The following is a 23,872-nucleotide window of genomic DNA, read 5'->3' on the forward strand; positions in this document are numbered from 1 at the left end:
ATACCTCCCCCTACACTGTACAGATTGTAAAAACAAATTTGTGATTTCTGATATTAAGCTAAATAAATAAAATTGATTCAACAGAAATAAAAAACTGCAAAATCACCTCCAACATACACATGCCCTCAGCTGTAGTTTTATGTGAGCACTGCGCTGTACTCCGTTTACAAAAATAGCCTTTTAAATGCTACATTGCTTGTGAGGAAATAAAAGCAGATGAACCAGCTTTAAAAGAGACTTTCTTTTTTAAAACATTGCTGTGCAGTGATTCCATTTCATGCCCATGTGAAGAGTAGTTCACAAGGATTTCGAAAAGTAACAGATAAATATGAAAAGAAATTTAAAAGTGTTAAATTGACAACAGAATTTAGTGTGTTGGTGGGTTAACTGGGCTCCTTTTAACCAAAAGGATGGACTATTTTTCTTTATTATGGTGTCTCCTGTTTGAAATAGCAAGCCAAGTAACAAATCAAATATACAAATGTAATTGATCTGAGCTGATGGATGTGTGCGTTTGTTTTGTTCTCACCAGCAGCCATGCTTCTGCCCTGTTACTCACACTGAGACAGACTGCAGACCTGCAGGGAGAACACAGTACAACATTAGACACTGTGACAGAATCATTTAACACAGAAACTGGAACAATGTCCAGCAGGGTGATTAGCTTCAAGTGACATTTTCACCATCTCTACTTACAACAATACACTATCCACATGGCTCCAGACTGCCGCAGGGGGGGACCAAATAAAAAAGGCAAAAAGTCTAGACCGAGTCAACTTTTTGAGAAACACAACCCTGTGTCACGCTATGGTGGCCAAACATGTAAGCGCGGGATTAGACTAGTCGGTGTGTTCTTTGAGGGAGTGTCCCGTACAGGAAACATCCCTACCTCTATCGCCGCCACAAGAAAGTTTTAAAACACCAAACACAAGCACTGAACGGTCAGGATTTTTTGGAACAGTTGACTGTTTCCTCTGTCCCTCTGTCTCGTTTCTTTCTCTCTTTCTCTGGGAAATAAAGCTCAGGGTTTTTCCTGGCCTTTGGGAGGGAGACATATTAAGTGGGGGGTCTGGGTGTCCTCCCCCATGAAATTTTGACCGTCTGACTTAATTTTCTGCATTCTAATACATTTTCAGGCACAAATGGCGGATTTTCACACAAATTTTCAGGTGTGTCCGCGAGGAAAACCCAAAAACAAAGAAATGGCAGAATCTATGTCATTCCTTGCTTTACAACATATATAATATTATCAGTATTACCAGGATAACTATATAATCACTTAGATAGATGTGTTTTGAAAAGCAAACTGTATCACTGCTTAGAGTGTGTGTGTTGAAACCCCCCAAAAAAATAACATATATCTTGCTTATATATTAATCTGTCTTTTGCTTACATATTGATCTGTTTTTGCATTTTATGACAGAAGGAGCTCTCATTGAGAAAATGTGAAGAGTGTAGGAAAGCACCTAGACAGATAAGAAGAGCACAGGCAGGAGCTGCGGCCTTGACGGGTGCATGCAGCTGTGTGTGTGCGTCCTGAAGGCACATGTGTGGCCATTCACAGCACACGAGCTGTAGAGTTCATGAGGTTCATTACTCTAACGTTATTTGTGAAGTGTTTCCTACATTACCTTACAAGGATAGGGAAGTACATATAGTACGTCCCTTTTGATAATTTTGGGAGGAGTAAAATGTTTTTCGTGTATAAATATGAGTGTTTTTGGCGAGTAGCAGCCCTTCTTTTGGGTCCCTTTTGGGCTCTTTTACCCGAACGCTTTACGTGGCATTGGGATGCTATGAAGCCTTCTCCATCTACCCTCGCACTTTCTGTTGCATTGGGAAAGATTCGTTATGCCCCTCTCAGCTGTAGAGGGGTTCCCTTGCGCTCGCTGAGTGTAAGGGAGGAAAAGAAAAAGAAAAAAGACTATCTCTGAGAAGCGGCTTTGAATACCTCTGTTAAACAGAGGCCAAAAAGTGCTTCTTCTCTCTTAGTTTGCCCAGACGCTCTTTTCGCTGCGTTTTGGGGAAGATTTATTTGCCCTCTTTGACACCAGAGAGGAGATTACCTGCATTCTTATGAGTGTGGGAGACACAGAGCCAGGAGGAAAAGAGAAGTTTAAATACCTCTGTTAGAGCGGAGGACCACTTGCTTTTAATTTCTGCTTTTGTCACAAAATAATAAAACTTTGGACTAGGAGACCCAACTCTTGCCAGTTCCTTATTTTTCTCTGGGATCGTCTTGCCCGCTGTCAAGTGGGGAGGGTTTCCCCCCTTACGGGAGTTAGTGACTCCTCTTTAACAGCCCGTGGCCAGTTGCGGCCCGGTGGGGATTGACTTGGACATGCAGACCTCCTGTTATCTCCTAGTGGGAGTGCATTTCCCTATCCGTGCGGCCTGGTCAGAGCCTCTGAGCATCCCCCCTCTCTCAGTCTGGCGACGAAGAAGGGCAAGGCGGGCGTCCTTGAGAAGGAAGGGACCTCCGGTGACCCTGGGAGGACAGCTGAGACCGTGAGTACTAAAGAAAAATCATTGGTTTTAAAGATCCCCTCGGGCAGTGCTTGTCATATACAGGGGGATAAGAGCCTGTGTTTCTGGGGACATCTGGTGTAGTGTGTATCTAACCTCTTGTCTCGCCTTCGGGTTCCCTGATCCGGGCGAGGGCTTCTCCTTAGACGGAGAGCGTGTGTGTCTCTATAAACTAAATTAATCAGGGAAGCGTCAAAAGCAACTCCTTTTTAGTATAGTTTAAAACATCCGCCCCGCTGACGGGCAACTGGCGTTCGTCCGTACGGCAGAAGGGGGCACTAGTAGGGCCGGGGGTTTGCTGAGGGGAAGGCAATAAAAAGGGGTTGGCTCGGCTACAGCGAGCGACGCGACGCCGCGAACTGCCACACCGGTCGACACAAGGAAAATTCAAAATTCTGGTGGCAGGTAACAATTCAAAATTTTAAATATAATGGAATATATTAAGTATTATATAGTAGGTAAGGGGGCTTTCGCATCCGACTACAAGTAACCACTAAGTCCAGTTCATTTGATTAGTGAACAGGGCATAACCGTATATTTTTTCCCAAGGAGCATATTCTGCTTCTTGGTTGAAAAATGTAGGAGTGACTTACATAAAGTAAATGCTATTATTGTCAGTGATGTTGAATAGCCTGACGGCCTACAATAGTGTAATGGACCGGCCCTACAGTTCAGCAGGCATGTGAAACACGGATTAATCGCAAATGTGTGAAATACAGTTTAACTGCTGCTGTTACGTGGACGGGGCTCAGCAGAGAGACAGAGCGGATGAAGAGCTCGGCGTCCGTCAGCAGCGGTTTCTCGCTGCGCCACCGGTCCCCAAAGCAGCATGGTCACTGGGAGAGTCCGGTACAGTCGGACTCTGAAAATGGAGATACCGTCAGCGCTATGTAGTGGAGCGTTCAGATCAAATCAGCGTCAGCTGCATGTGTCTATACAGTAGTGACTGTGGATGGGAGGGAGGCTGGCTGCTGAAAATCAGACGTTTTGGGGCTCGTGATATTCCGTTGGCCAGGGGTGTCGGACTGGGGGTAAAACCGATACTGATTACCAGGGCCCAAGGGGAGAGAGGGCCCTTGAAAAGTCTGGAATATATTTTATTTCACCTGGATATTTTCATTTCCTAATTAAATTTCATAATGCATGTCAGATGAAATGTAAAGTTAGTGTATTGGCTGAATAACTTGGTTGATTGACTGACTACATTTTGTACACAAAAAAGACTATCTAAGGTCTCACCCACCCCTTGCTAAAGCTCCAAATGGTTTAGTCCATCTGCACGCATTTTGTTTACGTTAGTTCAGTTGAGCGTCTGGTGGACCGCAAACTTCTGCTGTAGAAATGTCTTTCTCAAAGAAAGCCAAATCAGGCTACCAAAAAGAAAGGAAAGACAGGAGAGAAAACGAAAGGAGGGGAAACAATTGGTAACTGACTTCTTTTCAAAGAAAGGTGAGCACAAACTAGAAAACGAAATCCATGGTGCTAAACTGCTTGAATATCTCCGCGACCGCTAAAAACAGACTGAGACAACCCATATAAAGAGCAGAACATACACTTTAAAATGATAATTTGGTTATACAGTACATGTAATCTGAGGTAAAGGCTAAATAGATAAACTACACTAACAATGCTGTTTGTATACAGCACACCATTGTAATAGCCTAATTTAAAACATGTTTAATTTTAAATGAATAGGCTATAATGTCTATAATTAGCAATAATAGGCTAATCAGTGTCATAGGTAGCTTGGTAGCTCATTGGTAGATACATATCATGTCAACATTATAGTTATGTCAGATTCAGTAGATGTTAACATTGTGACACACATGGCCCTCAGTTTCAGAAACTGTCCCACCAGGGAGCAACAGACCCCTCATCCTCCTCTTTGGATTTGAGACAAGGTGAGCTTATATCAAAATTAAAGCAAACCATCTTTAGCCATTTTGACTGAAAGGTGTTAAGTAACACTAACATCTTAGTGTGTTTTATTATATTAGGTTCCAATTAGGATAAGAGGTTAATATCAAATGTATCCTTCATAGAGAAAGAAGATAAGAGAAGATGTGATTGAGGATGATGGGAGTGAAGACAGCAGGGAGCGTGAGTGTTGCTCTGAGCACAGTGTGGAAATGAGAGATGAGGAACTGGAAAGTAGGCAGAGCAGTGCAGACCAGTTTTTTACCAGAGGATCCAGGACTATGGCCAGATAAATTAACAGATAATCAGAGAGACACCATAGTACACAGGCTGGCAAGTAAAGGTACAGAGAAAACAAACAAAATGTAGTAGTAACCACAGTAAAGTAGGCTAGAGAATGTTGAGAAAGGAGGTTTGAAATGTGTGTCATCAGGCTACTCTAAGCATTACAGTTCATAGTTATTACCCTATAAACATCTAGGCCTACAGATTCATGTGTACAGAGGCCCGATTATTATTTTTTTTTTTTTTTGGCAGGGGGGGGAGGGGGGGGGGGAGTTGAGGAACATGGGGGCCCATCAGGACTGCCTATGCATAGGGCGCAGGGTCTTGTGCTACGCCCCTGCCTTTGGCGCTGGCTAAAACCTCTTTGGGGGGCGCCAAAACATTCTCTATGCAGGAAAAACGCTGAAGCTGTATTCAAGTGTGGTCGGGAACACAGTACTCCCCTTTCCATGGAAGTTTAATCACCTTATCGCTATTTCAGTGTTAACAAAGGCAATAATACAGTACATTGATAAAGTAATAATAATACTTTGTTTACATTTTTGAATGTGCGTGTCTTAAGCACCATTCAATTTAAGTGTGACTGTGAACTAAAATAAGACAGAAGATTGTAGTTTCTGTATTTACCAAAGCATTTATCAGTAATACAGTTAAAATGGGGAAAATGTAAAAAATTGCATCGCAGATCAATTAAAATGTTCTGCCTGTGCCCCTAAAATGTTTTAGTCAGGGGCTACACTACTCATAGTATAACATTTTTTGGAGCCCTGATACAATAATGATACATTTCCTAGCATCTAATCAGCCTGGTTGTCTACATATTAGCTCATATGCAGGCTCAAGTCTAATATCTGTCATTTTAAATTTGGCCTACAACAACAGCCAATAGGCTCAAAGCCTGCCTGAGATCTCATCAACTTCCACATCAGTCATGAGAGGTTGAGACCATTCAAGAAAAGTTCTTTGCCGCTGCCCCAGTTCCTCGACTACATCGCCGCCAAGGAAAACTCCAAATCCCCACTCTGGCTTTACTACATGCAGCCGGTTGTAGCGTCACCGTGCTCCAGAGCCCTCATCAACCAGCCTTCAAAATGTTCTGTCTGGACAGTGGTCACACTTTACAAAACACTCAGAGAAAAACAAATTCCATTTCTCAGGACGGACAATAAAGCAAAACATTTTATTACTCTTATTTCAGACCTGCAAACCCATCGCTCAGTAAGCACATGGATGTATAATAAGAGAAGTACAGAAGCAATTTTACACCTGTTTTAATACCTGTCATGTTTAGGCACCCTAACACTGTAACTATGGTCACATACTGTTATGGTTTCAGTGTTTTGTGTCTGCACTTTCTGTTCCCTGTTGTGTTGATGTACTCTGTTCTGTGTCTTGTGTGTTTTGGTTTGTTCCTGTGTTCTCTGTTATCCCTTGTGTTGCCTAGTGTTTCACTTCTGGTTCGAGGAAAGACCATGGGTGAGTCACTTTGTTCCCCACCTGGATGACGTTAAGGAGAAGCTAGAGTGTTTTTGTCAAGCTCATCTCAACGACTCACCCACCAGCCCGCCTGCTCACCAGCCAACTAACACCGTGGCTATTGGGGCATTGTTTGTAGCTCCGCCTATCTCCTCGCCTGCTCCTCTGAGTCAAGCCACCACTCCACCCGGAGAGGAACCAAGGCCCTGCACGTCTTTGTTTGGACAGTTTTCCATGTGGCTTAAACGGACTGAAGAAGCTGAAAGAGCCAGCGGGCAAGCTGCTAGCAGCCCCTCCGACACAACCTGGTCAGCGTGCGCCCCCAACCACCAGCAGTCCTATGAAGGAACCCGCCTGGCCGTCTTCACAGGGACCCGTGGAGGCCGTGGATGGAGGAAGGGACGTCGTGGCTATCAGTGCCATTTCCCTAATCAGCCTCACATTGGACCTGAGCCCAAGCTGCCCAGCGGACCTGATCCTGACCTAACCTGGGTACCTGAGCAATTAAGTTTGAAGTTTAGTTAGTGTCAGCTCTTACCATTAGGCCCTGTTAGTTGCCAGTGAGTTAGCCACTAGAGAGGGTTTTGTTTTTTGTGTCAGTATCGCCCCTTGTGTTTAACAATAGTCAATTAAACTTTATATGTGTGTTCGACATCCATCACTGCTGCACAAAATTCAGGGTAAGGCCACGTGAACATGTCCCATTGACCTCCATTCATTTTGTCTATAGGACAAATGAATGGAGAATCTTGAAAGTTGAATTCTGAGAAATGCCCAAGTTGCCCAAAGGGCAAACAAAAAACTTTTACTTTGATAACCCTATAGAACATGTTACTATATAAAAGTTCACTGTACTCAACATTTCCAGGTCAACCTTTTGGCAATTAGACTAAAAATTGCACATTTTTCAAAATTTCGCCAAAGTTCATGTGTTAGGTGGCACCCCTAAATCTCAATGGAATTCCTCAAAACTTTGCAAAAGTAATTTTTATGTTAATTGGAACAAAATGCAATGCCAGCCAAATTGATATTTTGAAATTAAAATTTCCCATTAAAATTTGATGCACCCTAGAGTGCACCTCTACAGATGATGGGTAGATGCATTCGCTCTAACCTATCAGTAAATGAGGACTTGCTTACCCCCAAAAGCGCACACAAAGTCCGGAAAAAAAAGCTAAACAAAAACAGCTGTATGATCGAACGGCAAAACACCTGCCAATGCTGAAGCCGGGAGACATGGTGCGTCTCAGGGACATCTCTACAGGCGCATGGAGACAGAAGGGACTGGTGGAGGAGGAAGTTGCTCCACGCTCTTACAGGATCCAGACGGAGAATGGATTGTCTCTGAGGAGGAACCGCGCAGATCTTCAACTACAGCCGACTGAAAAGGACACTACAGCTCAAGAGACGGTTCAGCAGGACACGGCTGAATCTACGGAGCTAACTGACAGTGGTCTGACACCAGCTGCTGTGACACCTTCCAAAGTGTCGAAATCGCCAGCTGCGGAAAGACAGGCTAGACCTAAGAGACATGTTCAGCCACCTCAGAGGTTGATTCAGAGTTGCTAAAGTCTCTTTAGTTTGTTTTGCTGAACAAAGGAGCAACATGGACCTTGAAGTCATCTGTCTTTAAAAAAAAAAAAAAAAAAAAAAATGTTTTGATGCTTAGACAGGTTGTACTTTATTGTTGTCTATTTAAAAAAAAAGTGTCTAAATTGAAAAGTTGTTTACAAGTAAAGTTAATATGCTAAAAAAGTATATATAAGAGCACTTTAAGATGGCTATGTTATACAGGGGTAAATATTACTTCTTTATAGGGGGAAAGATGTGATGTTATGAGTACATTAGGTGAAGAACTTCATTACCCAGCATGCCACAGTAGTTAGGAGCATGCGCAGAAGCCCCGTGCGGCAGTTGTTGTATGTAACCATGTGGGTAGCACTGAACTGTTGTTATGTGCAAGTTGTCGAGTAAATATGAAAACTCAGCTAACAGCTGCTTATTATCAGTTAAAGCAAAACAACACAGATTTGATACCGGAAAACAATAGATGATTACATGTGAACAGAATTTACTCCAGGGAATACAGGGCAATATTGAATATCTGCTGCAGTATTTGAAATTTAAAAAACAGGGGTCCGTAGATATATTTTAACGTCATAATGTGTTTGGACTAGTGCTGTCAAGCGATTAAACTATTTAAGCGCGATTAATCACATTAATGTCATAGTTAACTCGCGATTAATTGCAATTAATCGCACATTTTTATCTATTCTAAATGTCCCTTGATTTCTTTTTGTCCCATTATTTTTTTCTCATTTTAATGCTGGAAAAGTGGATTGGCTTGCTTTTTGCAAATGTTTTTTTTTATTGAAAACAAAATTGGCATATAATGTAGTGTTCAAAACTAACATTCACACTTGGAGCAAATAATCTCTCACACAATGTAACACTGTCCATCAATAAAAGGGTGAAAAAAATACTTTGTCACACAAACAGCCCCTTAAACAGCCCTTTCTAAGGGATCAAAACAGGGCGATACAAAATCAAATTACAAAGTGCACATGTAAGGTAAACTAGGACTCAGCCTATAGTGCAGTTAAACCATGGCTTAATACTTTCTTTTTCTCAAGTTTGCTTTGAACATAGCAGTCAGGCTACTGCTCTTTATTCACCAGAGGCTCATCAACTCAGCCTCTTATTTCAGAAAGTATGAACAGTAACGGTAACCAATAAAATATAAGCATACTACTTCTTTGCTTTGACCCAGTTACTCAATCAGACAAGCATGTTGACATTTCCAGACAAAAGGGAAGCTCGCTTCTTTTGTACAACATGCCCAGACAGTGAAAACAACCTTTCAGAAGGTACTGATGTGGCTGGTATTGCTAAGTACTTGCGTGCAAGGTGGGCCATTTCCCCGTGTGCCCCTTCATGTGTGGACCACCATTCCTGGGGACTGTCATCCATGCCAGTAAGAGGCTCTAACTTGTAGCGCTCCAGACATTGGTCAATACTGTCCTCCTCTTCATCAGACAAAGACTCGTTTGCAAGCATAAGTGTTGGTTTCTTCGTAGGAGGCTCAGGCGTGACTTGGTTATCCGGCTGTGCAGACCTCTCCCTTACCATCTCCTGGTGCAAGGCGCGGATCGTACCCCACACCTCAGCCCTGTCAGGTTTGCTCAGACACTTGAGGTCCTTAAACCTTGAAATGAAATGAAATGCAACTTTAATACAAGTACAGGTGCAGGTATGACAAAATTGCGACAATACCCCTATCTCTAAAAATACAAAGTAAAGAAACAAACAACCTAACAAAACAAACACACTGAGAGAAACACAATGCTGAGAATGAGGATGAGTGTAAGAATGAAACATGGCAATCTGACCTTGGGTCAAGTGCTGTTGCAACTCTCAGCCATGTGATGTTGGTCTTCTCCTTGCGACCCTCCATGTCTGCTGCGAAGGTTCCCTTGAACTTGATAATGTAAGCTGGGTCGTCCTCAGTGACCTCCATCACTCGTGACAGATGACACAACACTGGCAGCACCACTGAGCAAGACACAAACTTCTCTCCTCCCAGAAGTTCACACACATACCTGCAATAATATAGAGAATCACTTTTGTGGGGAACTAGTTAGGCCTACTGTAATTCACACAGTTCTCTCACTCACTCACTCACCACACTCACACACTCTCTAATCTTTCACACATGCATAGCCTACCTGCACGCACATAAACACACACCCAATCATTAACATTACTGTTCTGACACAGACCTACTTTGATTATTAAACAAACAGATATACAAACGACACGGATACACAATAAATTACCTTCAGTGCTCCAGCACAGCCTCGAGCTTCTTCAGTTTCTCCAGCTCAATAACTGTTGGCAGGGCGATGTTGGTTGTGTGCAGGGCCAGTGCATCTTTCAGTGGTTCAGCATTCCGCTGAACACGTTTGATCATTTCCAGGGTACTATTCCATCTGGTTGACACTTCCTGTGCGAGTGACTCTTTCTTCTGATTATGTGTGACTTGTTGTTGCTCGAGCTCCGCTTGGTTTGCTGGGCTGTGCTTAAAATGTCCCACAACCTTTCTGCATTTTGCCAATGCGCTGTCAAATGGGCTGTTGGTTAGAGAAACCGTGACGGCTCGGTCCACACTGTGTGCGATGCACGGCATGTGCTCAAAGGGGAGCTGCCTGGCCGCTGCAATCATGTTGCATGCACTATCCGTGGTCAGTGAGAACATTTTTTGTTCAATGTCCCACTCTCTAGCTACTTGCATAAAGTGCTCTGCAACAGCGTCAGCGAAGTGCCTCTCTTCTGTCTTTAGAACAGTCAAAGCATGAGATTGAAGTTTCCACTGTGGATCAAAGTAATGCGCTGTGACCCCGAGGTAGTTGTGATTACCGACGGACGTCCAGTAATCACCAGTGAGCGCGACTGCTTTTGTATTCTCCAACGCCTGCTGTACCTTAGCTTTCTCCGTTTCGTACAATTTCTGTACGTGGCTTGTAATGGTGGCTCTCGAAGGCAATTTGTAGGTCCAGTCGTTGGATGCGATGCGAATGATATCAGCTAGACCCTCGTCCTCCACAACATTAACAGGCAGTAGCCACCCATTTAGCTATGGCTGCAGTAAGTTTGTTCTTAGTTGTGGTATCCATGTGCTTCTGTCTGAAATTATCCATTGTCTCCTTATGACCTGTCTCTCTTAGTTACGCTGTTATAGTTACGCTGTTATAGTTCTAGACTGCCGGGGGACTTCCTTCCTTTGACACACTGAGCTGCTCTCTCCTCTCCCTTTCTATTACTATTACTATTACTATTTGTGTGTATCCCATCCCAGAAATGCTTGTTACTAATCCTAGCTTCTGGAGAGTTTACTCCCCGGAGTCCTTATGTTTTTTCCCCCAGCGAATTTCCTTGGAGAACGTTGGCACCAAGATCCTGGTTCCAGCTGTCGCCGTGGTCCTGCTGCACTCCCTGCTGAGCTCAGCGGTGCCCTGCAATGTCATGCTGCTTCCTGCTGAACCCTGCAGCTTCCCGCTACATCCAGTCACTGTTCCATTATTAATGTGACTACTATTGCCACTGTTCATCATATCCCCAACCGGCCCGTCAGACACCGCCTACCGAGAAAGAGCCTGGGTCTGTCCGAGGTTTCTTCCCAAGAGGGAGTTTTTCCTCGCCACTGTCGCACTGCTTGCTCTTAAGGGAATTACTGTAATTGTTGGAGCTTTGTAAATTATAGAGTGTGGTCTAGACCTACTCTATCTGTAAAGTATCTCGAGATAACCTATGTTATGATTTGATACTATAAATAAAATTGAATTGAATTGTCGCCTGGCTTTGACGAGGGAGCGGAGAATTCACATCAGCTGTGTGCTTGGCCATCAAGTGGTATTTCAGACTGTACGTGCTGCGATGATAGCTCAGTTCACAACCACAAAACCCACAGACCACTTTGGTCTTGTCAATGGAACCATTTGGCAACTTTTTAAAAGTAAACTTTCCATTCAGAATCTTATTGGGATCCATTTCGGCATCTCACGCTCGCCATCCACTCAAAACGTAACGTTAGCCTACTACTCTTTGGCTGGCTTGCATGCCCAAACAAAAACAAGTGTGGCCCACGTGACAGTTGTTTCGTTTCCGGTCTAGCTAGATCTGGTGTGTGGTGTTGTAGTTTTTCTAACGTTACTAGTTGTTGCAACAGCATGTGAAAAAAACTACAAAGTTTGTGAGGCCAAAAAGAGCGTTAATCGCGCAATAAAAAAATTGACAGCGTTAAAATGGGTTTGCGTTAACGCCGTTAACGCGTTTAACTGACAGCACTAGTTTGGACTAAATAGTTTAGTGGATTTGATCGTCTGGATCTTTATCAATGTAACAAGACTGTTTTTGTCAGAATTTTGTCGATTGGTGGATTAAAATGAGGCTTCAGAGGTGAGTTGCCTTGATTTGTTTTTGTTTGGTACTCTGCAAATGCGGTGATTGTACCTGCTGTTGTGGTTGTATCATGAAATGGTTTTCATCAGTTGAATCACAAGAGTTGTAGCTTTTCAAAGATGTGTGCCACGAGCAGAGGTGTATAAAGTACTAGAGACCCATACTTGAGTAAAAGTACAAGTGCTCTATCAAAAAAGTGACTTGAGTAGAAGTAGAAGTGCTCTTTAATTATAGTTAATAATTATTTAGTTATTATTTAAGTACTAAAGTATTCAACATTTTTTGTACTTAAGTATTGCAAGTAGTTTATTTTAAAATGTACTACTCAAGTACTAAAAGTAAAAGTACAAGTATTGTGTTATGTAGGTCCCATGGCATGAGGTTTTTTAACATTAATATGAGTTCCCCCAGCCTGCCTATGGTCCCTTAGTGGCTAGAAATGGTGATAGGTGTAAACCGAGCCCTGGGTATCCTGCTCTGCCTTTGAGAAAATGAAAGCTCGGATGGTCCGATCTGGAATTTTTTCCTTATGAGGTCATAAGGGGCAAGGTTACCTCCCCTTTCTCTGCTTTGCCCACCCATGAGAGAGAGACATCATGGCTTTCAAACGAGCAAAGTGGCAGCTGATCAAGGCCACACCCCCACCCTCCACCTTTTGCCCCCCCCTTCTCAATAGCTACAGACACAGAAATGGCACATACTAAGGAAAGCTCATTGTGGGACTGGCTCTAGTGGCTGTAATTCTGCACCAAGGCTGAATTTTGGGAAAGAGACTTCAGATACAGTATTAGGGGACCACTAAGGTCTATATAAAAGAGACTTCAGATACAGTATTAGGGGACCACTAAGGTCTATATAAAAGAGACTTTAGATACAGTATTAGCGGACCACTAAGGTCTATATAAAAGAGACTTCAGATACAGTATTAGGGGACCACTAAGGTCTATATAAAAGAGACTTCAGATACAGTATTAGGGGACCACTAAGGTCTATATAAAAGAGACTTTAGATACAGTATTAGGGACCACTAAGGTCTATATAAAAGAGACTTCAGATACAGTATTAGCAGACCACTAAGGTCTATATAAAAGAGACTTCAGATACAGTATTAGGGGACCACTAAGGTCTATATAAAAGAGACTTCAGATACAGTATTAGGGACCACTAAGGTCTATATAAAAGAGACTTCAGATACAGTATTAGGGGACCACTAAGGTCTATATAAAAGAGACTTCAGATACAGTATTAGGGGACCACTAAGGTCTATATAAAAGAGACTTCAGATACAGTATTAGGGGACCACTAAGGTCTATATAAAAGCATCCAAAGAGCACCATGTCATGGGACCTTTAAAGAAAGCAGTCAAATTTTGAATATCATATTGTTGGAGTTCAACTTTTTACTTGGTATTAAGGCGGTCACAAGTTGTACATTGCTGGATATGAAGGACGTTTCTGAAATAAACCCCAAAAGTTACACTAATGTCACAGCTGTTATCACAGGGTCAAACGTTTATCATTCAGTACTCACTGCAGACTGAAATAACTAGGACTAGGACTAGCTTCATCTGCTGCAACAATAGCTAAATAGAAAGAGTACAAACTTACATCGTCTCTGACTTCTGAACGGGCAACCGTAATGAAAAGAAACACGACGCGATCTCTGGGATTTCTTACGTAACTAACGTAGCTGTAACTAGGCCTACACACACTGTAACCTACACGGTCTCTGTAGCGTGAGGCATTCACAACAGTAACGAGTAACGATGCATCACATAAAAAATTTATCGGAGTAAAAGTATTAAACTCATCGAAAATATGTACTCAAGTAAAAGTGGAAGTAGGAGAAACAAATAATACTCCAGTAGAGTACAGATACAGCCTTTTAGTACTTAAGTACAGTAGTAAAGTAGTTCTACTTCGTCACTATACAGCTCTGGCCATGAGTAAAGACTTGAACTTAAAAAATCTTTTAACAACTTTTCATCTTTAACGTCTTAAGATGGCACAGACCGAGTTTGAAGTTGATCGGATAAAATCTCTAGGAGGAGTTTGTTAAAGTACGACATGTGGAAATGGCCAAAATCGCACTAATTTCGAACATTTAATTCAAAATGGCGGACTTCCTGTTGGGTTTAGGGTATGGCTCTAATGAAGTTGTTTGTACATCTTGACATGTTACATATGTGTACCAAGTTTCGTGAGTCTACGTTAAACGCACTGCAGGGGCTCAATTTTCTTAACTTTCTAGAAGATCAATCATAGTAACATCAGTTTTAAAAAATGGTGCAAGTACCACAGTATCAATAATTAGATGTTTAGATACATAGATACACACGCTAGCGAGCCATTTTTGTGCGCCTATTCCTGAAACCCTTAAAATACGTACATTTTCACCAGACTTGATGCGACCGCCAAATTTGGTGAGTTTTTGAATATATTAAGCCCCTCAAAAAGCCAATTCATTTGACGGGAAAATAATAATAATTCCTTTAGTTTCAATAGGGCCTTCGCCGCTGTCGCTGTCGGCGCTCGGGCCCTAATTACAAAGCGTCTTTTTTCCATGATCTGTCACCTGATGGGCTGTACTTCTTTCGGGCAGTCAGCCAACCTTGCTGGCTTCCCGGCTGCTGCCAGGGGACAGGCGCTACATTAGGTCAGCACCCATTAACTTTACTTGCAGCTAACGTTAACAGTCGAGTTTCCCTGTTGCGGCGCTTCGCCTCCAACACGACAAATAAACTTCAGCTAATACATATTCATTTTATCACATTGAGCTGGTGTAGCCAGTTTCATTGATGAAAGTGAAAGCCGCTCCGCATATCCATTATATGTTATGTCCAATTACGTGCTGTAGCCTGTCAGACTGGCAATCGGCAGTTTAAGCAGTATTGAGCGAGATCGCAGTGACGAGGCAGCGCAAACAGAGCTGCAATGTAACCTAATGGGGCAATTGTGCAGCCACTAAAAGTGGCTTTTTGTCCACTAAAAGTAGGAGTCTGTTGTTTCGGAGTAAAAGACTAAAAGACTGTCAGTGCCATGGCTCAATATTTAAATGATTTCCACAATGTGGATTAGGGCTGAATGATTAATTGCATTTGCAATAATATCACGATATGTTAAAACGTGACTTCCTAATCGCAAAGGCTGCGATTTGGTCACATGACTCGCAAGAGGAAATCAGTCTGCACTCCGCAGAGCATCAACTTGGCACGCTAACGCTACGCCGTACCTTGAGCTGATTTCTGTCATTCTAACAACTCTGAGTTGTAGTTTAAAACTATTACCATAAATGCAATTAATGGATACAGGCACGCAGAACTGAAGGCTCGGTTGGCAACGATTAGCTCTGATTAGCGGTTAGCTCCGGTTAGCTCCGTTATAAAGATTTGGAGTGAAGGAGCTGCCACTGAGAGGGGTAACAACCAGACTCTGATATATGACGTTCAGGGAGCTTTCACAGCAGTTTTATTAGTACCGTTATGCACACGGCACGCAACTTCACGAGGGGGAGGGGCTGGAGGCAGCTCCTCTCTGTGCGCTGTAAAAAAAAATACAACGTTGTGTGTGTGTGTGTGTGTGTGTGTGATTGTCCGTCAAAAGGACAGACAAGATGTCCTCACCACCCGTGTTATGCGTGGAGCTGAGTGCTGGACTGACCACCTTATGGTCAGATCCAAACTACTCATGAGTATTCAACCCCGTGGCCCGAGGACCGCTCCGAACAAAAAACTCAACTGTATAGCGCTGAATAGCCTCACCACCAAAGACAACCAGCGACGGCTCCTTGCTGAAAACCTCAAAAAGCTCCCAGAGGAAACAACTGACTGGCCAGCTTTGCACCTGGCTATTTACACTGCAGCCTCAGAGGCGCTTGGCCTATCAAAGAAACGTCACCAGGACTGGTTTGATGGCAACTCAGCTGAGATACAGTACTAAAAGCCAAGCATGAGGCCCACAAAGTTCTCCTGTCCTGCCCTGGATCTCCCACCCTTAAAACCACCTTTACTGCTGCAAGAACTGAAACCCAGCAAGCCCTCCGGACTACGGAGGACACCTGGTGGGTGCAAAAGGCGCAAGAAATCCAGAACTTGGCAGACTACAATAACACTCAAGGCTTTTACGATGCCATAAAAGCACTGTATGGCCCCAGGAAGCGGGCCATCGCCCCAGTCCGATCAGCTGACGGGTCCATGCTCTTTAAGGCCCGCCACGAGATTCTTGCCCGTTGGGCCAATCATTTTGAGTCTCTTCAACCACACCAACCCTGTCGACCCACATATTCTGGATTATCTCCCAGACCTGCCACCAATCACATGCTTGGACGCTCCTCCACTTTACTCAGACCTCCGGCAAGCTATTGCCGGGATGAAGAACAACAAAAGCGCTGGACCCGATGGAATCCCTGCAGAGGTTTTCAAACATGGAGGATACACCCTCACGCGTCGCCTGCACCAAAACTTCTGGGAACATGGGACCCTCCCACAGGACTGGAAGGACGCAAACATCGTGGTCATTTACAAACAGAAAGGGGACAGAGCAGTCTGCGGCAACAGCCGTGGGATATCTCTCCCCTCCGTCGCAGGGAAAGTCCTGGCCAAGATCATGCTTAGCAGACTGGTTGAGCACATTTCGGAAGCTGTGCTTCCGGAAACACAGTGTGGCTTCCGGAAGACCAAATCCACGACAGACATGGTTTTTGTCTTGAGGCAGTTGCAGGAGAAGAGCCGAGAACATCACAAAGACCTCTACGTAGCCTTCATCGACCTCAGCAAAGCTTTCGACTCCATCAACCGTGAACTGCTCTGGAAACTCCTCTCCAAACTTGGGGTACCACCTAAGTTTCTCCACATCCTACAGCAGTTCCATGACGGGATGCAAGCCAGAGTGCTCACGGGAGAACTCCAGTCAGAGTTTTTCAAAGTAAACGTTGGGGTGAAGCAAGGCTGTGTCTTGGCTCCGGTACTCTTTAACATCCTCCTCTCTGCCATCACCTGCCTCTTCCACTGTGTCATGGGACATGACGACGGCGTCCACGTGGAATACCGACTTGACGGAAGTCTTTTCAACATCCGTCGGCTCCAGGCCCACACAAAGACAAAGACCCGCCAAATCTGTGAGCTTCAGTATGCTGATGACTGTGCCGTCTTAGCTCACAGCCCGGACTCTATGCAGCACGCTCTTAACACAATATCCAGTCTGTACCAATCCTTTGGCCTACAGGTAAACACTCAAAAAACCGAGGTCATGTCCCATCTCACTACCCCCGCCCCCACACTCCCCAGTTTTCACATAAATGGTGTTCCACTTAAAACAGTGGACCACTTTACTTACCTCGGCTCCACTTTGTCCTTATGTTGCTCCCTTGACACAGAAGTACACACCCGGATAAATAAAGCCTCATCATCTTTCGGTCGCCTACGCAGCAGGGTTTTTGAAAACCTTAACCTGAAGATCAGCACCAAGGTGGCTGTTTACAACGTGGTATGTCTCTCCACTCTGCTTTATGGGGCAGAGTCTTGGACCCCATACCGCCAGCACATCATCAACCTATAAGCCTTCCATATCCGCTGCCTACAGAAGATCCTCAGCTTGTCCTGGGAAGATCGAATCCCCCATACAGACATTCTCAGCAACACTGACTCAATTTGTATGGAAGCAGCGGTGGCCAAAAAACATCTGCGCTGGATAGGGCACACCATACGCATGCCCGAACACCGCCTGCCCCGTCAAGTCCTCTACAGTCAACTAATGGGCGCTAAACGCTCCGCCGGAGGGCAAAAGCGGCGTTTTACGGACTACATCAGGGACCTCCTAAAGCGAGCGAACATCCCTCTCACGCAGCTTGAATCTCTGGCACTTGATAGATCAGCCTGGCAGGTTACCTGTGCTAAAGTAGTCTCTCAGATACACCAAATCAGCCAAGACCGCCGAACCGAGAGGCGCATCCAGAGACACCAGCGGGCGGCTGGTGCCCCCCTGGCATCTGGTTTCCCCTGCTCCATCTGCGGACGAGTATGCAGCTCAAGGATCGGACTCTACGCCCACGAGAAGTGGCACCAGCGAACACAATGTCGCTGAACACACCCCCCTACCCCCACCCCTGGAGCAAGTGTCATCATCGAACACGATAGACAGCTAAGAGTGTATATATATAAATATATATATGTGACCGATTTTCCCCCCTACCTTAATAAGTAGGGGGGAAAAAAATCGGAAATCAAATTAAAAAAAATAAAATCGGAGATTTAGGCCATCGCCCAGCCCTAATTGGCCGTGAGACACACGTATTTGATTCGTTTCACACACTCACACGCCACACCCCTGATTTCTCATGCTGAAGTGTCAACCCGGTCTGTCAAATACATGAAAGATTAGTTTATCTATAGATTTACCTGTTGAGCCACTCGTGATCGACTAGTTATGCTTTCAGAGACGGTGGGGGGTTCAAGAGCACTCCCTGTCTGTGGAATTTTCAAAATGTTCATTCAACATTAAATACAGACCCGTCTGTCGCTTTGTGTCCACTCACTCTGTAAAAAAAGAGGTGAGCAGCGCGGCTGGTAAGTGTAGCAACTTCAGTTAATTTATTTTTTATTTATTTTTTTATTTATCCTTTATTTTACCAGGTGATGTCCCATTGAGATAGTCAAATCTCTTTTACAAGGGAGCCCTGGGTTAATTGTTGTGGACTCGCTCTGATGTGGGCAGTGACGTGTTGCATCCATGCTCTACCTCCGATGAAGAGCAGTGTACAGCCACCTCTAAACTTTGTCAGAGACCAGAGACCCAAATGGGCCTGTGTGTCTGTCAGACGGTCTGAATGAGATACTACCATATCAGCAGAGCAATAACATGCACAGCAGACTATATTACAACTCTCCAAATCAAGGAGAAGACAGATGGGAGGAGTTATATTTTGAATGAGCACAAAGTTGTAAATCTTGCTGAAACACATCTGAGCTATTGAAGTCCAGGTGTTTATAAATGAATTAAAATGATGTATGATTCACATGAATAAATGCCACATGAACATTTAAAGAGGTTACTTCCCCAACAAAAGACACAAAAGAGGAGGTAAGAGTAAATTACTATTATGTGTGTTGACTCAGCAGAGATAACATTAAATTAGAAAAAGATGATCTACTAGAGAATAGTTCAAAGTAATACAGAATGCGGGGGAGAGATCGTCTGTTTCCTTTGTGTGCTGACTGGACTACTGGCAACACAGCATTTCTGACGTGCTGACGTGTACGGTAAGCGTATTGTCACTTCCGGTGTTCCCTTGTTCCAAACGCTAGTTTGCTGCTCCAGCAAAAACTTACTCAACTCTGCTTTATTGTTTAAATTAGCGTCTATCTGCCTGGATTGCATTTGAATTACAATTGTTCTACTCAAGCACTTATACTTCGCTTCCCTTACTGCGACTGCCTCGCTGATCTTACAGTTGTTAAAACGCTGTTAGCTACTTTAGCTTAGCCCTTAGCAATGGCTAATTCCTCTCCCTCTCCTGCTCTTTCTTGCTCTGTTTGTCAAATGTTTAGCTATTCCTCTGCCTCCTTTAGTGATAACGATACATGTAATAAATGTAATATATTCGCTGCTCTGGAGGCAAGGCTTAGTGAGTTTGAGGCACGGCTCCGCATCATGGAATCAGAATCATATGCTTCCGTAGCTAGGCAGCACCATGTAGTTGATGCGGGCCAACATACTGTAGCGTCTGCTAGCTGTCCCCCGGCAGACCCCGAGCAGCTGGGCGAGTGGGTGACTGTCCGAGGGAAGCGTAGCGTTAGATCTAAACCAGGGAGTGCACATGATGACGGTCGCTCTAAACGGGAGCATCTTCGCCTCTCTAACAGTTTCTCCCTACTCAGTGATACACCCGCCGAAAAGCCAATTCTGGTTATTGGGAGCTCTATATTGCGACATGTGAAGCCGGCGGCCCCAGCGGTTGCGGTCATATGTGTCCCCGGGGCTAGAGCGGGCGATATAGAATCCCATCTAAAGCTGCTGGCTAAAAAGAAACGTAAATATAAGATCATACTTCACGTAGGTGGTAATATTCATAAATTGGAGATCACTAAAATTAATTTTGAGTCACTTTGTGCATACTCAAAGACAATGTCAGACTCAGTAGTGTTCTCTGGACCCCTCCCAAACCTGACCAATGATGAAATGTACAGCCGTACGTCATCCTTCCACCGCTGGTTGTCGGGGTGGTGCCCAGCTAACGATGTGGGCTATGTGAATAACTGGAGGGCGTTCTGGGGAAAGCCTGGTCTGATGGAGAGAGACGGCATTCATCCCACCTGGGACGGAGCCGCTCTCATATCAAAAAATCTGACCGAGTCTATTATCGGTCATAAACCATGACAACCCAAGTTTGAGTAATCAGAGGTGCAGTGCAATGCGCCCCTCTGTGCTTCCGTTGGAACAGTCGCCCACTCATAGTCTAATAAGCACGGTGTCTGTCCCCCGGCTCAGATCGGTTAAATCAAAGGTAAACAAAAGATGCGCTATACTTAACAACCTAATTGGAATTAAAACTACCGCAACGATAGAACAAAATAGGAAAATTAGATGTGGACTATTAAATATTTGATCTCTGTCTTCTAAAGCAGTATTGGTAAACGATTTGATATCAGATAATAAAATTGATCTATTTTGTCTTACTGAAACCTGGCTGGGCCATGAAGAATAAATGAAGCCACTCCTCCCAGTCATATCAATACTCAAATTCCTAGAGGCTATGGCTGAGGAGGGGGAGTTGCAGCCATCTTTGATACTGCTGTTAATTAATCCTAAACCTAAACTAAATTATAACTCATTTGAGAGTCTTGTTCTTAATCTTCAACATCCAAAATGGAAAACATTACAGCCAATTATATTCGTTGTTATTTACAGGGCTCCAGGTCCGTATTCTGAATTTTTATCTGAATTCTCAGAGTTTTTATCATGTTTAGTCCTTAAATCAGACAAAGTACTTATTGTAGGTGATTTTAATATCCATGTGGACGTTGACAATGATAGCCTTAGTACTGCTTTCAACTCATTACTGGATTAAATCGGTTTCAGTCAGAGTGTGCACAAGGCGACGCACTGTTTTAACCACACCCTCGACCTTGTGCTGGCATATGGTATTGAAATTGAGGATTTAATAATATTTCCGCAGAATTCGGTATTATCAGATCATTCTTTAATTACTTTCGAATTCTTACTACCTGACTATACTAAATTAGATAAAAGCTTCTACACCAGATGCCTATCTGACAGTGCTATAGCTAAATTTAAGAAAGATATTCCAACAGCATTTGACTCTATGTCATGCCTTAATATAACAGAGGACCTTTATGTTAACCTCAGTCCCTCTCAAATTGATACATTTGTAGACGGTGCTATGACCTGCCTAAGGACGACTTTAGACTCCGTTGCTCCCCTGAAAAAGAAGATGATGAAGCAAAGGAAACTGGTATAACTCCCAAACTAGCAAATTAAAAAAAATCTCGCGAAACCTCAAAAGTAAATGGCGTTCCACCAAAGTAGAAGAATCTCGTTTGGATTGGCAAGAAAGTCTCAAAACCTATAGGAAGGCCCTAAGAAAGGCCAGATCACTAATAGAAAAAAATAAGAACAACCCAAGGTTTCTTTTCAGCACTGTAGCCAGGCTGACAGATAGTCACAGCTCTACTTAGCCATCTATTCCTCTAGCTCTGAGTAGTGATGACTTCATGAGCTTCTTTAATGATAAAATTATAACAATTAGAGATAAAATCTATCACCATTTGCCCTCAACTTGTAACGGCTCACCTTTAAACGCAGGAACGCTAGAAAGAACGACTATTCCCGACATATACTTAGACTGCTTTTATCCTATAGACCTTCAACAATTAATGTTAAAGATATCCTCAGCTAAGCCATCTACCTGTCTCTTAGACCCCATCCCAACAAGACTACTCAAAGAAGCGTTACCCGTGGTTACTTCATTACTAGATATGATCAATATGTCCTTATTAACAGGTTATGTACCGCAGTCATTTAAAATAGCTGTGATAAAACCTCTTCTGAAAAAAACCACCCTCGATCCTGAGGTCTTAGCAAACTATAGACCTATATCTAACCTTCCCTTTCTATCCAAGATCCTTGAGAAGGTAGTTGCTAATCAGTTATGTGATTTTCTACATAGCAATAGTTTATTTGATGACTTTCAATCAGGATTTAGAATGCATCATAGCACAGAGACGGCACTGGTGAAAATTACTAACGACCTTCTAACTGCTGCTGACAAAGGACTTGTCTCCATTCTTGTTTTACTAGATCTTAGTGCTGCATTTGACACTATTGACCATACAATCCTGTTACAGAGATTGGAACATTTAGTTGGCATTAAAGGAATCGCTCTAAGCTGGTTTAAGCCTTATTTCTCTGATCGATCTCAATTTGTTAATGTTCATGATAAATCCTCCAAGTACGCTAAATTTAGCCATGGCGTTCCACAAGGCTCAGTGCTTGGACCAATTCTATTCTCCTTCCTCTTGGTAATATTATTAGGAAACACTCAATTAACTTTCACTGTTATGCGGATGACACCCAATTATATTTGTCAATCAAACCAGACGAAACCAGTCAGCTAGCTAAACTTCAAGCGTGCATTAAAGATATAAAATCCTGGATGACCTACAATTTTCTGATGTTAAACTCTAACAAAACTGAAGTTATTGTGCTGGGCCCTAAACACCTCCGAACCTCATTATTTAAAGACATAGCTACTCTGGATGGTATTGCCCTGGCCTCCAGCACTACTGTCAGAAATCTAGGGGTTATTTTTGATCAGGATATATCCTTTAACGCCCATCTAAAACAAACCTCAAGAACAGCCTTTTTTTCATCTTCGTAACATTGCCAAAATTAGGAATATCCTGTCTCAAAACGATGCTGAAAAACTAGTCCATGCATTCGTTACTTCCAGGCTGGACTATTGTAACTCCCTACTGTCAGGTTGCTCAAATAAGTCCCTTAAGACTCTCCAGCTGATCCAGAATGCTGCAGCGCGTGTTCTCACAAGAAATAAGAAAAGAGATCATATTTCTCCTGTATTAGCTTCTCTGCATTGGCTTCCTGTAAAATCCAGGATTGAATAAAAAATCCTTCTCCTGACCTACAAAGCTCTAAATGGTCAAGCACCATCATATCTAGAAGAGCTCCTAATACCTTATTGTCCCACTAAAGCACTGCGCTCCCAGAATGCAGAGTTACTTGTGGTACCTAGAGTCTCTAAAAGTAGAATGGGAGCCAGAGCCTTCAGTTATCAGGCTCCTCTCCTATGGAACCAGCTCCCGATCTGGGTTCGGGGGGCAAAAACTGTCACCGCATTTAAGAATGAACTTAAAACTCTCCTATTTGATAAAGCTTATAGTTAGGGAGTGAAGAGTTGCAGCGTCCGCCTAACCAGGCCCACATGCTTCTCTTCATAGTCGTTAGATTAATAATATAACAAAAGTAGAGGGAGGCCGGCCAGCACAGCCCGATCCGGCAGGGGAGAGTTTCAAGCCCGAACAGGCTACCTCTCCTTATGACCTGTCTCTCTTAGTTACGCTGTTATAGTTCTAGATTGCCGGGGGACTTCCTTCCTTTGACACACTGAGCTGCTTTCTCCTCTCCCTTTCTATTACTATTTGTGTGCATCCCGTCCCAAAAAAATCCTAGCTTCTGGG

At 43.5% G+C, this 23,872-nt stretch overlaps 1 protein-coding gene across 3 annotated transcripts in view; it reads right to left on the reverse strand.

The window, feature by feature from the left end:
- prrg3 (proline rich and Gla domain 3) overlaps positions 1-23,872 on the reverse strand; it is a 75,504-nt gene that overhangs the window by 44,219 nt on the left and 7,413 nt on the right. For 2 of the 3 annotated variants that reach the window (XM_028595392.1, XM_028595393.1), the window contains exon 2: positions 530-578. The exons of the other annotated variant lie outside the window; for it this stretch is intronic. Coding sequence is in view for 1 of the 2 variants with exons in the window: in XM_028595393.1 (XP_028451194.1) it covers positions 530-539 (10 nt within the window). In the remaining variant the exon portion in view is untranslated. The remainder of the gene's footprint in view (positions 1-529; positions 579-23,872) is intronic. 3 annotated transcript variants of the gene reach the window in all.

Source organism: Perca flavescens, chromosome 13 (assembly GCF_004354835.1).
Source record: "Perca flavescens isolate YP-PL-M2 chromosome 13, PFLA_1.0, whole genome shotgun sequence".
Taxonomy (NCBI): Eukaryota; Metazoa; Chordata; class Actinopteri; order Perciformes; family Percidae; genus Perca; species Perca flavescens.